The sequence below is a fragment of the Amphiura filiformis genome, unplaced genomic scaffold, assembly GCF_039555335.1.
Source record: "Amphiura filiformis unplaced genomic scaffold, Afil_fr2py scaffold_280, whole genome shotgun sequence".
Taxonomy (NCBI): Eukaryota; Metazoa; Echinodermata; class Ophiuroidea; order Amphilepidida; family Amphiuridae; genus Amphiura; species Amphiura filiformis.
The window spans coordinates 2,203-15,669 of record NW_027305744.1 but is presented as its reverse complement, the minus strand read 5'-3'; the positions used below and the strand labels follow the sequence as shown (position 1 = coordinate 15,669).

The window sequence follows — 13,467 nt, the reverse complement described above, 5'->3', positions numbered from 1 at the left end:
ACTTCAATAATAGGATTATTGATTGGTGTTGTGACTTTCAAAATAAGACAGATGTCGCGCCAGCTTAAGTGACCGATGAATACGACCTTCGTACACATTTTACACCATAACTCAGAATACAATTTAGGGAATTTACGGCTCGTTTGTGCTGCCGGGTCACATATTTAATCATAAACTTGGTATCTGGTAGTCTTCGTGGCCTTGGTATAGATCATAATGTCATTCTGTATAGGAAATGAAAAACATACCTCAATCAAACCTGAAGACTGTATTAAATCTAATATCGGCTAGTCTATACACTATTTTTAGCAAATATATTTTATATTATATTCGATAACCGGTTACTAACATTAACATAAAATAATAAGAAAATTAGCCTATACACAAGGTGTTTTAGATATGTTTAAATGATAAGCACGTTTAGGAATTCGATTTCCTGCGTTAAGAAATTAAACACATGAAGCTATGGAATTTGAACCTGGTATTAAGGTATTGAACAAGTTAAGAGTCGTTGTGCAATTTAGCGTTTAAAGTCTAGTGGGGGGGGGGGGCTTCGAAATAAATTACGGGGGTGCCATGCAGACTTTTGGATGCTGACTTTCTCTATACCTACTTTTTGCTAATTTTGCCACCCATCAGTATACCGATTTTCTACCAAAAACACCCGAAAAGCACCCACATTTGCCCTAATTGGGCGCTTTTAGGGGCACTTTTGCCCAAATGCTCCCAATTAGGCGCATTAGTCTCAAATGAAAGCACACCCATTGATATACCAAAATTATACTTCGGGGTCTAGTCAGTGATACGTTCATCATAGTGATTGTGATCATTAATGCATTATTGCGATTGTGGATATATAATATGATGTGTACACCTTGTAATATTTGCTCGTGTATTATGGGTAGTGGTAGAGGCTCTATACGAGAGCTAAGTCGCAAAGGATATCAATTGGCTCTGCTGTGCAACTCACGGTATTTAGGAAAAAAAAACATTCGCGAATGCTTACAACTTCTAAACGTTTGATTTTGGCTTTCATGGATAATATACGGATATACGGATGACACACCTGCCAATGTATAAACCTACATTTCAAGCTATTTTAAAACAGATGGGAGTAATACATTTTCTTACCGCAATCACCACACATAGCTGGACAATGTTTAGCAACTAAATCGGGGGAGCTATCGCAGTAAATATTGTAAAATGGGTCACAATAGTAATAGCCGATTTCATCTGTGCATTCCCCTGCAAAAAAAAAAAAAAAAAAAAAAATTCTTATTATTCTTTAAAACAAACATTTGAAACAAATTGTAAGCACTTATTATGGTGACATATCTTATTGATTGTTAAGTTTGGACCAATTTCCTATTGCATAATGCTTGAAAATACAATGTACCGATATATATATTATAGAGTTTGCGAAATGCAATTCAAAAGCAGACACCTCAACGTCTAGGGGATTATAGAGGAGTATATATTCAAAACCTCTCTGCTATTAAAGCCTCTGGAAGTGGAAGTTAAGGGGGTACTACACCCATGTGGTAAATTTGTGACTATTTTTGCATTTTTCTCAAAAAATAATTACACACTGGTAACAAAAGTTATGTATATTATTGGGGCAAGGAATCCAATTACTACACTGAAATTTCAGTAATTCAGTATATATGATAGGAAACGCGGTACATCCTAGCGGTACCTTATTTCTGATCATAAATAACAAACCGCTTGTCTTGAGTCACTGAAATTCCAGTGAAGTAATTGGATTCCTTGCCCCTATAATATACATAACTTTTTTTACCACTGTGTTATTAGTTTCTGAGAAAAATGCAAAAATAGACACAAATTTATCGAGGGGTGTAGTACCCCCTTAACGCGAAAATCATTTATTAATATTTCTAACATTATATAATGTTCAATTGTAGACCTGAGTAATACCAATAGCTATCATACTAATAAAATGTATGTACACGTAATTATATTTTGTAGCAATTTTTAACATAAATTTTCGTTTCTATATCAAATCATTAATATTTTCCTGCTTTTTTTGTGGTAATTTTTATTCTATAAACTGTTTTTGTGTGCAAGTTGAAGCCGCTATTACATATAATTAATAGCTTAAATTAGCCATATAATATGAGTTATACATTACATTTCATGATAAAAAGTTGTTTGAAAATTCCTTTGTCATTTGGTATTCTTTTTGCTGATGTTCTAATACCTTTATACATGTGTATACCCCTTGCAAAGATGCAAACAAGATTTAAGATAAATAGCGCCATCGTTGTTCAACTTTTCTTTAAAAATGACTCCGTTATAATGCCATCAAACAACCGTGTTTCAACATTATTTTTACAGTCTCCTATGAGGTAATTTTAAAAGTACTCTATAAGCAAGATAAGCCTACTTACGCTGGCAAGATATTCCAAACCATCCGTTCTGACAAGAACATGTGCATTCATTGGCATTCAGAGTTCCACCATGCTGACACTTATTGGGACAATCTGAGAAGAAGCAGTAAGAACGGACTTGATTAGGTACACTCTAGAACCAATACAATGTGTGTTTGACTGGTTTCGCCATCTGACAAAAGCTGAAATATTATAGTTCAGCCATTATATAGTCAAGGAAGTTTTTTTTTCATTACGACTGCGTCTTCCATTGCCGAAGACGTTAAATAAGGAATAGTTTGCACTATCTAAAAGGTTTTGTTATTGCTGAAATCAATTAAGATTAGCCACATTGCTTCCTACAGGGCCTGTTGACCTTTTTTATGATGTTACAAACCAGCCTAGATGGTGAGAACTATTCCTTATTTTAGTTCATTTTACAAACAATTTAAGACCATTTTCATTGAAATCGGAGCACTTTCGGTTTTTGACCACTGTGTGGCCAAAAAACATTACCACCCCCCCTGTTGTATAAAATTTGACCCCTGTTGACCTCTATGTTCATCTTTTTTTAATTTGTTAACATAGCTTATAATTTTCTACGCATATTTCTGATCTAGAAGTTGTTTCCGAGGGTGCACGATAACCCCGTTTTCATATACACCAACCCGACGTAAAACTGCGGTGTCCCAGAGTCGGGGGATCCATCAATTACTTGTTAGTGTGCTATACACAATAATTGAATACATGAATACAAAACCCACCCAAGTCCATGGGAAGTGATTTTGAGAGAAAAACCTTTGTATCATTTTAATTCCTTCAGTTAGATTTACCTGGTCAATATGGTAAGTTTTACGTGCAAATGAGTGGATTAACCTGTATTAGGTATGACGATTAGCATTTCAGGGACTTCGTGGGGTTCATTTTAAATTTTGGACAATGTTAGAATGAGATTACCACTAGTAAGATAATACAAAATAAAGCACAGGTATGTATAATGTTGGTAAGCATTCTGCCATGTAATATAAACCACACACTTTCCTTTATTAAACCCATTTTTTTCCAAAAGTCACTCTCTAGCAATGAATGTGTTACAAGTGGCCTTTTGTACATACTGGATTTCAATCAATGTATTACAAGACTCAAATCATGGATTTGGGTGGTTCTTTCATACATGCTATTTTTTACATGCTCAATAGACACAGAGGATGAATTTGAGTTGTTCTTTCATACATATGACAGGCCTGTGTATAGCAACAATTTCCCATGCTTAACTCAATTTGGCTAAAGTATGGACTTGGGTGGGTTTTGTATTCATATATTCAATTGTACACACTACACATTTGTGGTTCCGTCAACAGAGGGCCAAATACAGTAAATGCTTCTCGAGGATTGGTGTATATGCTAGCCCTAATCCCCTAATGTGAAAGCATAAGCGTGTTCATTTCTCCTTTTATAAAAGTAGTTAATATATTTAAAATTTCTATCATTCTTACCGCATATGATGCCGTCTTTTTTACAATCTCCTGAAATGTACACAAAGTAAGTGAAAATACAATGTAATTTTATTTAATTGAAATACGTTCATTATACTGTGTACACAATAGCCATAGTTAGATTTGTTAAATTCATAATATAATAATATCGATAATGGCCGATTTATGGCCAACATTCGAGAGCAGCGAAAGTATTGCGTATCGATTAATTCAGGCCTAGTGGTGTAGCCATGATTTTAACGCCATTTGCAGGTAGGGGCGGGCCATGTCGAAAGGTTTGGCTTCAAAACGATTCTCGTATAACCACAAGTATGCACAATTTCCACCCGGATACACCTGAGTACAAAAATTCGTCCAAGCAAAGTTAGAGTTGAGCGCATAGCATCATAGCAAATTGCCCCACAACACCCCTCTCTTTGACAACACCTTACTTATCTACTTACTGCATTTGTTTTCATAGCACCAACCCGCTCCAGATCTACACCCTGCACAGCTGGGTCCTTCCATGTATGGTCTGCCCATGTTCAAATTGCCCCTAAATGTTTCAAACAATTCCACGTCACACAATTTGATTGGAATTTAAATTATATTATAATTTGTGAAATTTAAATTCCTTTTTATTTACTTACACACGGTTGTTTGATGTGATCATTTATTAATTTTTCAAACAAAACATTATTATAATGTTCAATTTTAAAATAAAACCAACAGCTATCACACTAATAAACTGTATACAGCCTGTCTCAAAAAAAATTGTGCAAGCGAAAAGCGCCCTCTATGGCAATTAGAAAACACCGTTGTGACATGATGCTAACATCAACGCCAAGGGCATAGTCCCAGCTCTCAAATACCGTTTATTCTGTTCAATTTGCTTGTTTTAATCTCGAGATATGTTTAATTAACAACGAAATGGTAAAATCACAATATTGTGCCACTTCTACTCATATTTACTAGGGAAGATCAAGAGGACTGTACAAGTCATGTAAATCAATGATAGCATCAAGTTTATCAAGAGTTCCCTCGTGAAATCAAAAGAACGCATCAATTATACAACAATAAAAATAGTTTTTACTGTTTTATCATGATACATGTATTATATGATTCTCTTTTTTTCCACTTAAATACGCAGGAATAATTCACATTCTGCTGTAAAGTTAAATACATGTGCATGTTATGATTTTATCATGGTAGATACTCTTTTCTTTGTCACTCAAGACATGTTAATATTGCAAACTTATAGGTTAATGAACGCGTATTATTTGTTGGAATAGAAATAAGACAAAATAATGCATGCGCAATGATATTGATGCGTCTTATGCACGAGCCCCGAAGGGGAGTGCATTAGACGCATCAACAGCAGCTACCATTGATTTACTTGTAATATTGTGCAGTCCACCTCCGTAGTAAAAGTGGCACAATTGTGATTTTAACCTTTCGTTGTTAACTAAACATATCTCGAGATTAAAAGAAGCAAATTGAACAGAACAAACGGCATTTGAGAGCTACGACTAGGCCCTTGACGTTGATGTAAACATCATGTCACAACAGTATTCTCTAATTGCCATAGAGCGCGCTCTTCACTTGCACAATTTTTTTTGAGACACGCTGTATACACATATATTTGTAGTAATTTTTAACATAGATGTTTGTTTCTTTATCAAACAAGGGTCTACCTCTTGTAAACATGCAAACAAGATTTTAGATAAATAGCGCTACCATTGTTCAACTTTTCTAAAAGATTGCTCACTTTTACATGTCATCAAACAACCGACACACCATATTCACCCCTACACCACACACACTTTCCAAACCAACCCACTTTCTATATCACCCCTAGCCCTCCATACAAAAGCCAACGGCATACACAGACACATCTACTCACCCACGGCCATCATCAAAAAAACATCCCCCGAGTGATCCCCCCTCCCAATCATTCACAGTCTTATACCAGTATTAATGTGAGGTCCTTTAATGAGGGGCCGCTCATCATCTTATAACTCTTACGGGTCATCTCCTTGTGAGAATCCCCCGGGGGAATTCCACCAATACCGTATGAAGTTCATATCACACTTATATACTTTTTCCTTATGGGGGAATATGAGTTTTGCACATTTCTATAACCTCGTCCTCTGGGGCCTCCGGGTCATTTCTGCCATGCAGTTTCAGGTCTAAGGACTCTTATTAATATTGGCTAATGATCATGTCTTTGTGGGTACTGGTGATTTCCACCCACCTTATTCCTTGTAGAATATGCGTGTGTCTATTTTTACACATTTCAATAACATTACCCCTCTGATGTCCGGATCTGGGGTCGCTTCTAACAGAGTCATTTCTGCAAGTTTCAGGTCATGGGATGGCGAAACCGGGTTGGCAGAGATGGCGCACGCCACCCAACTTGAAAGGCCCGTCCACCCGTATATAGAACAGGTCTTTGGGAGTTATCATCGCAACTCATTATTCACACAACACAAGCAATCACACACTTTAAATCGAAGTGTACCGGCCACATGGCGAAATAATCTGAAGGTACGCTATCATAATGCAGTTACTGTTCATTTTCCTATACACAATACACCGTGCTCTCACCATTGACGCGTGACCTCTACAAACAGTGTATGTTATAGGTATGGGGCATTGCCTAGTTAACGTCACTGTGTGCAAAATAACCGGCTAATATTGTTTGTACTTTTTTTAAATTCTAGAAAATATAGTTTTGTAACATGTCCTAATTTTGTAGCTAACTTAGATGTTTGGAAATATTCGCACTTTGGTGTTTTAGTAAGGAAGGGCACGCATGCAAAATTCCCTGTGTAAATCGAATGCAACTTTTAGTGACTATTACTCACTTCTCTCTTCCGAAGGGCATTAAAGCTAAACCACTTGACGGATATTTTTTGTACTTGCGGTCAATCAACATGATCAAGAATAATGTATTGCATCTGCAAATGTTCGTACCTTCCTGATATGCAAGTGACAAATAGTAGCAAAAACAACTCCCATATCTGTCCATAACTTTGGTCAGTGGAGCGAGCCAGGGGATTTCAAGTGGGTGATTATTGATTGGCAAGTGCCATATTTGGGTGCGGGCTGGCCTAGACTTAATCAATTGATTTTGCTTGAGTAATTTCATGTATAAACCAGGTTTAAGTACTGCAAAGGTCGAATCATGTTTGCAGTGTAGTAGGCCTATAACTGCGCTATGTTTTGCCCCGGTATTTTGCCCTTAATGAGCGACACACAAAATACATGGCGAAGTCTGTAGGCCTAATCTCCTTGATTCATATACATGTATACTTACTCTGGTGAATAATTACAAATCAAGACCCACCAATTGTTTTCACCCTCATATGTAGGGCATAACGCCACACCACATCCAACATGGGTTGACTTTGCCCACACAACCTTTATAAAAGAATCAGATTACTTTTTATTTATATAGAATACGTAATATCCCGATAGTATTTCTTATTTGCATAAATGTTTGTTATAGTGTATACCGGGAGTGTATATAACCCATCCACCTCACTGATCTTTAACCCCCCCCCCCCAAAAAATGGATAATGTCAGAATTATTATTGACAACTAGCGAGATGCCCACTCTCCGGTGGGCCCACGCTATCTGAGTATTCCCCGGAGCGATCACTACGGGAAGAATCGCTGAACAGGTTACTTAGCAGATAAAGGGTGAGAAACAGACTATTGACATAGATAATCGGTGTCTTGTTGAGGTATGGTGAGCATGTTAGTCGCTCGGAAGCGAGACCCCGTAGTGGTCGAGCCTTCCGAGACACTAACATGCGATTACCGATTATCTATGGCAATTGTTAGTTTCGAACCGTTTTCTTTCATATATGGCGAGCCAAAATAAATGAATTTATTGTATTGGTTCATTCATTTTCCAACAGACAAAACGGAAAAGTTGGTAAGAATCTGGTAAAAGTTGAGGGTTTTTCCCAAAATAAACCCACCTCGAGACAGTGTAATATTCTTCCCAAGTTAGTGTCCTGTGTTTGAGTCTAGTGACAAATACAAGTAATTTAATCAAATCAACACGGAATTGATCTCAATCTGTATTTGAAGTGGTTTGGAAGTTAATTCGCGTGCATAGTTAATCTCGATGGAGTGTATTTACCCGGTGACTATTGTTATTAAAATTTATGCGCGCGAATCAAGGCAATTTCCATTGTTCTTGGCCCTGCAGTGTGCGTGCGCATCGTATTTTGTTCAGGGAACGTGCATTTTAAATCGCCCGCCACATTTCAAAAAGTACAAGAAAGCCATTGAACAGTGTAGCGGTTCGTTCAAGCATATCAATAGAACAGTCCCTCGCCTTTGTTGACAAACAATGATGTCAAGTGGTCTATAAGCAGATATTTGAAGAACCCAGTAACGCATTGTCCATTGGTACTCCCCATTATGGGTAGGTCACAGTAATGCTTTGCACTCCCAGCCTGTAAGAGTACCGCGGATTGGCTGCAAAGCTCTCCTGGACGGATAGTATCCCGGGGGTGCTTGTCTAGTAGCTAATTTGCATGGACCGTTGAGCGTTTTTTGGTTCGGGCGGACAAAGGTAGAGTGTCTCCTTCGTCCTATGTTTTAATCAAGTGTGCCTTATTATTCAATTAAGTAGGCCTACTTTTAAGGGACACAAAAACAAACAAATTTGCATTATTCAAATATATTTAAATAGAATATAAATTTGTGAATATTCTCAGTCATCCAGGTAGATAAACATAATAAAATGAATATTAAATCTGTTCATCTGGACTTACTATTTTTGATAGCGACAGTATCGCGTCTCATCCAAGACGCATCATCAGGCTGACTGACCAGGTTGTTGACTATTGACCTGTGACGTACTTGATGGTATGACGTCACAGGGGAGTCGCCTTGGGGTAGCTTCCGGATTGCTGCGTCGTAGGTCCTGGACAGGTTGTGGCGAAGTCCCCCTCCTCTGTTGAGCGAAGGTTCCTCCCGCCGGACATGTATTGCCTCCTTAACTCCTCTTTCAAACCACTTATATAGAATATGCATAAACGTGTGTAATATATTCAGGTTAGCGCTGATGGTTTAAAATATATAAATTACAGCCCTCTATTATTTTATCCGTGAAAACGTGCAGCATAAATCTAATGCGCGCGGGGGACATGAGCCGAAACAATTTTTATTTTGCATATGGTCGCAGGTTCGAGCCCCGGCAACGTCATCGTGATGTGCCTATGAGTAAGGCACTTTATCTCGACTACTCCTCTCCACTCAGTTGCACACATGAGTACGGCCATTCTTAAATGCTCGGAAGGTAACATACTCGCTGTGGAGGAGGTGTGGAGATACCCCATAACATTTCACGGTGGAGTTTGGCCTAATCGCTAACGAAAGAGAGATGGGCACTCCGTCATGTAAAAAAAAAAAAGGTTCGACTCCTTGACCTTTAAAAAAAAGGCTATGAGGGGACATTGTCTATAGGGAGAAATAATAGCTTCCCCTTACGTTACCCACCTAAATTTTAACGACTTAGCGGACTACGTTTCTTCTTATTTAACGTTTAAGATAGAGGGGACACTCCTCTAAACTGTAATTGAAGCACTTAAGGCTTAGTCTTGTGGTGTTTTAGTACACTATTTGGCATTACAAACGGTAGAAATTTGAGAAAATTTAGGGCGTCGCTCTAGAGCAAATCATTTATTATGGCTTTAAGCGGAAGGTGTAAAGCCCTTGTATTTTCCAAAATTAATTGAAACCCTCTCTTTTTAACTTTTCCCTGGGTCCTCTCTTTTAAAACAGGACCTTTTCACCTTGGGATTTGGTTGTAAGGAGGGTATTGTTCTCTTTTTATGTTCTTTAATATCCTTTATATCATGATGTTTTTTTTATATATATATATATCTGTGAGCTGCACAGCAGTTCAGCTTTTAGGTGCGAGTGTGTTTGAATAAACCATGAATAATAATAAATAATAATAAAATATCATTTATAAAACGTACCAGAACTATAGTATTATTGACTTACGTGGAAGTATTGAAAACACATGCCCTTGCAACTATTTGAGTCGTAAGTATAGTTCTGATATTCATTATACCACTTATTGGTCGCATCAACGCCACCCTGAGGTAACTTTAAAGTGCCACCGGCAGCATATTGGTTTTGGTTGGATCGATCGTGTCCCCTTCTACAAGCTGCAGCCCATTGTTCAGCCGCATTAGCCTCATTGTCATCCCAATACTAGATAATTTAAAACGAAGATAAACGATTTTTTTTTATCCATGGTGAACTTCATTGGGGCAGCTACATTCTAAAAACTCCGTGATGTCAAACACCGACAAAGTGTTCCAGGAGGACCACACCCACGGATGTTGATTTATAGTGTCTTCTGCTTAATATTTTTAAGGTTTACACTCTTTGGTGTTAACTGCTAATTTGCCTCTGTTTGGTGTTCATTTGACACTTTCCCAGTGTTCTAAGTGTAACATTTGATTTAATATTGTAACAGCATGTATTTTCAGATTATAAATAACTTTGATCTGTAAGCAGTCCAGCAAAGTGCAGTTTTTTTTTTTAATACAAAGGTTTTTTTTGCAGAGACAGCCGGTCGTGTTAACATGGTTAATATACATTTAGCCATTGAATGGTGGGTAACTTGATTGCCAGCCTCATCCCCCTACTTTTCCCATTTACAATGCAGATTTTGGTATCAGGTGAAAGCTCATATTTTCTTATTAACATGTTGAAATTAGACATTCCAAATCGGTATATTTCCGGAGAAATCATCAAAAAAACTGTCGAATTAGCCTCGACTGTGGTATACTAATTCAATAGTTGTTTGATGATATCTTCGGAAATACAATGATTTGGAACTCCTAATTTCAATATGTTAATGAGATCTCTCATTTGATATCAATTTATATCATTAATAAAATCACTGTAGACTACCAGAATCCCGCTGTGTAAATGTCAGTAATTACATTAAGAATTAGTCACATTTAAAAGGAACATTTACATTTACGCAAAAATATTCTTGAGTAAAAAAACAATATTAAATTTTAAAAACTAGATAAAATATCTAAGACCCATTTTTTTTTCTTTTAAATTTTGACCAACACTCACCAAGAAATGGTTTAGAAATGCTAAATTTAGCTAAAATATTATATAAAATATCTGATTTTCGCGCACATTTCAAATATTTTGGGTGAAGATAATTCAAAGATTCTTGTAAACAAATCCAAAATTGGGTTAATGTTAATTAACTGACCAATTCCTGCACCTCGAAGGCTGCTTCCGGTTTTTTTGATTTGTTTACAATAATGTTTGAATAATCTGATTTATTGACAATCCTGATGAACTTATTTGCGGGTATTTGAAGTTGATCAAAATTAAAATCGGGTCCTAGATATTTTTATCGATCAAAATTAAAATCGTGTCCTAGATATTTTTATCTAGTTCTTAAAAATTAATATTTTTCTTTACTCAAGAATTTTTTTGTTATGTTTTCCCAAAAACAATTTGGTAAAAAAAACCCTGGTATTGTGTTTTTCTCATTTTTTTTGCCCAAATGTGACATCACTGGTGAATTTTTCCAAGTCTCTGTGATTGTAATCATAATTATATATACTTTCATATACTTTAGACCAACAGTTTAGCAATTATGAATGATGCTCCATAATATTCCAGGATTAAGACCACCATTAAGAGGTTGGATGTCATTGTCAGTATCCAGCCTCTTAACTTCAGCCAATTCCTTGTGGCCACAACAGAACACTAACGACTTTATCCAAGAAAACCATCAGTTTAGATCAAGATGCAAGATACTTGTGGTCACTAAATATGAAAAACTTATAATCTATAATCTTGTTGATTCAAATTGCTATTGTATTGTAAGCTTGCTTGCTACATGTTTGTACTGATTTTAGTAAATATGTTTTGGCTTTGTTTCTGGTAGTATTTTTGCATTTTGTATAGGAGGTCAACATTTGAGGTTTTGCTTAGGCTAGGTTAAGCTTATTGTCTTTCATTTTACCTCCCCCATCTTATTGTATTTTGTTATTTTCCATTTTGTATATTTTTTAATGATGGAAATAAAATAACTATGAACTATGATCTATGAAATGTATGGGTCAGTATAGAGTATTATTTTCTTCGTTCGCTTACAACATCAAGGATGTTATTTAGTTTAATATATTCGTTTCGAGGTAGACCAACGAATAAACACACTAGAAAGGATAGACTAAACAAAGTACTAAAGATTTACCATGTACTCCATATCTTCTGCTGATGGTGACACCTGACCCCGTAACTCATTATGTTTGTTTAATATAGCATCCTTCTCAGCCTTGGTTAAAGTCACTATCTTACCAGTAGTCTGTCTTTTCACGACTTCGGCGTCACCATTTGTAATATCTATCATTCACACACAATCAAAATAGGTACAGAAAACACATGGGTACATAATGTTATAATCTTTATACTTAAACAATAAGTAAATAAATATAAGTCGTGTTCACACGGTCGGACATAAGTGTGTTATTACCGGTAATAAGCGACTTATAACCGGTAATAGTGACTTAAGTCCGACCGTGTGAACACGACTATAGTGACATAAACATTAAATAATAGTAGACAATAAATTACGACATAATAACTCGCATTGTTAACTTTTGTTTGTTTGATCATAGAAGTAATAAAACGGAGGTTGCACAAACGTGTTATGTAATCTTAATCTGATTCATCGTGAAAAGCACATGAAGAGAAGTTAACACGGTATTCACACGGTCGGACTTAAATCACTTATTACCGGTTATAAGTCACTGTTACCCGTTATAAGTCTCTTATTACCGGTAATAACCCACTTAATGAATATGACTTTACTTGCTCACGGTGCATAACCACTCCATTCATTGGAAAGATGCGTTGGTTAAGGGGGTACTACACCCCTCGATAGATTTGTGTCTATTTGTGCATTTTTCTCAAAAACTAATAACACCGTGGTAACAAAAGTTATGTATATTACCGGGGCAAGGAATCCAATTACTACACCGGAATTTTAGTGGCCCAAGACAAGCGGGGTTCGTTATTTATGATAAGAAATAAGGTACCGCTAGGATGTACCTCATTTCCTATCATATATACTGAACCGCTTGTCTTGAGTCACTGAAATTTCAGTGTAGTTATTGGATTCCTTGCCCCAATAATATACATAACTTTTGTTACTAGTGTGTTATTATTTTGTGAGAAAAATGCAAATATAGTCACACATTTACCTCACGGGTGTAGTACCCCCTTAATATGCCCAAGTAGCATTATTCGCCGTAGAAGTGATGATGTAACAGGATTAACTACCATAGCAATAGATGAATACAATTGTTGAATGGTTTTTATTAGCTATGTTGCTCCTTACTCTAGTATGCCTAGTTGGTTTATATATAATTACTAGTAACATACCTAATACATCAGGTACTACATTTTTGACACCCCATTTCTGTTAAAACTCCTGAAAATGAAAAAAGAGAGAAAACAATGATAGAGAGAGTGTCTCAAAAGTCATCATCTGTTTCATTTGTCATAACTCGCGTAAAAAGTGATGGATTATT

General features: G+C 36.4%; 1 protein-coding gene across 1 annotated transcript; it reads right to left on the bottom strand.

Moving 5' to 3' along the window:
• Positions 1 to 219: 219 nt before the first annotated feature.
• On the bottom strand, positions 220 to 12,277 carry LOC140145451 (uncharacterized; the record flags this gene model as incomplete). Its single annotated transcript, XM_072167163.1, has 5 exons — positions 220 to 224; positions 1,132 to 1,245; positions 2,409 to 2,541; positions 9,893 to 10,105; positions 12,129 to 12,277. Coding segments are annotated over 5 exons (614 nt in total), but the record flags the coding sequence as incomplete, so codon positions are not given.
• Between the last annotated feature and the right edge of the window lie 1,190 nt (positions 12,278 to 13,467).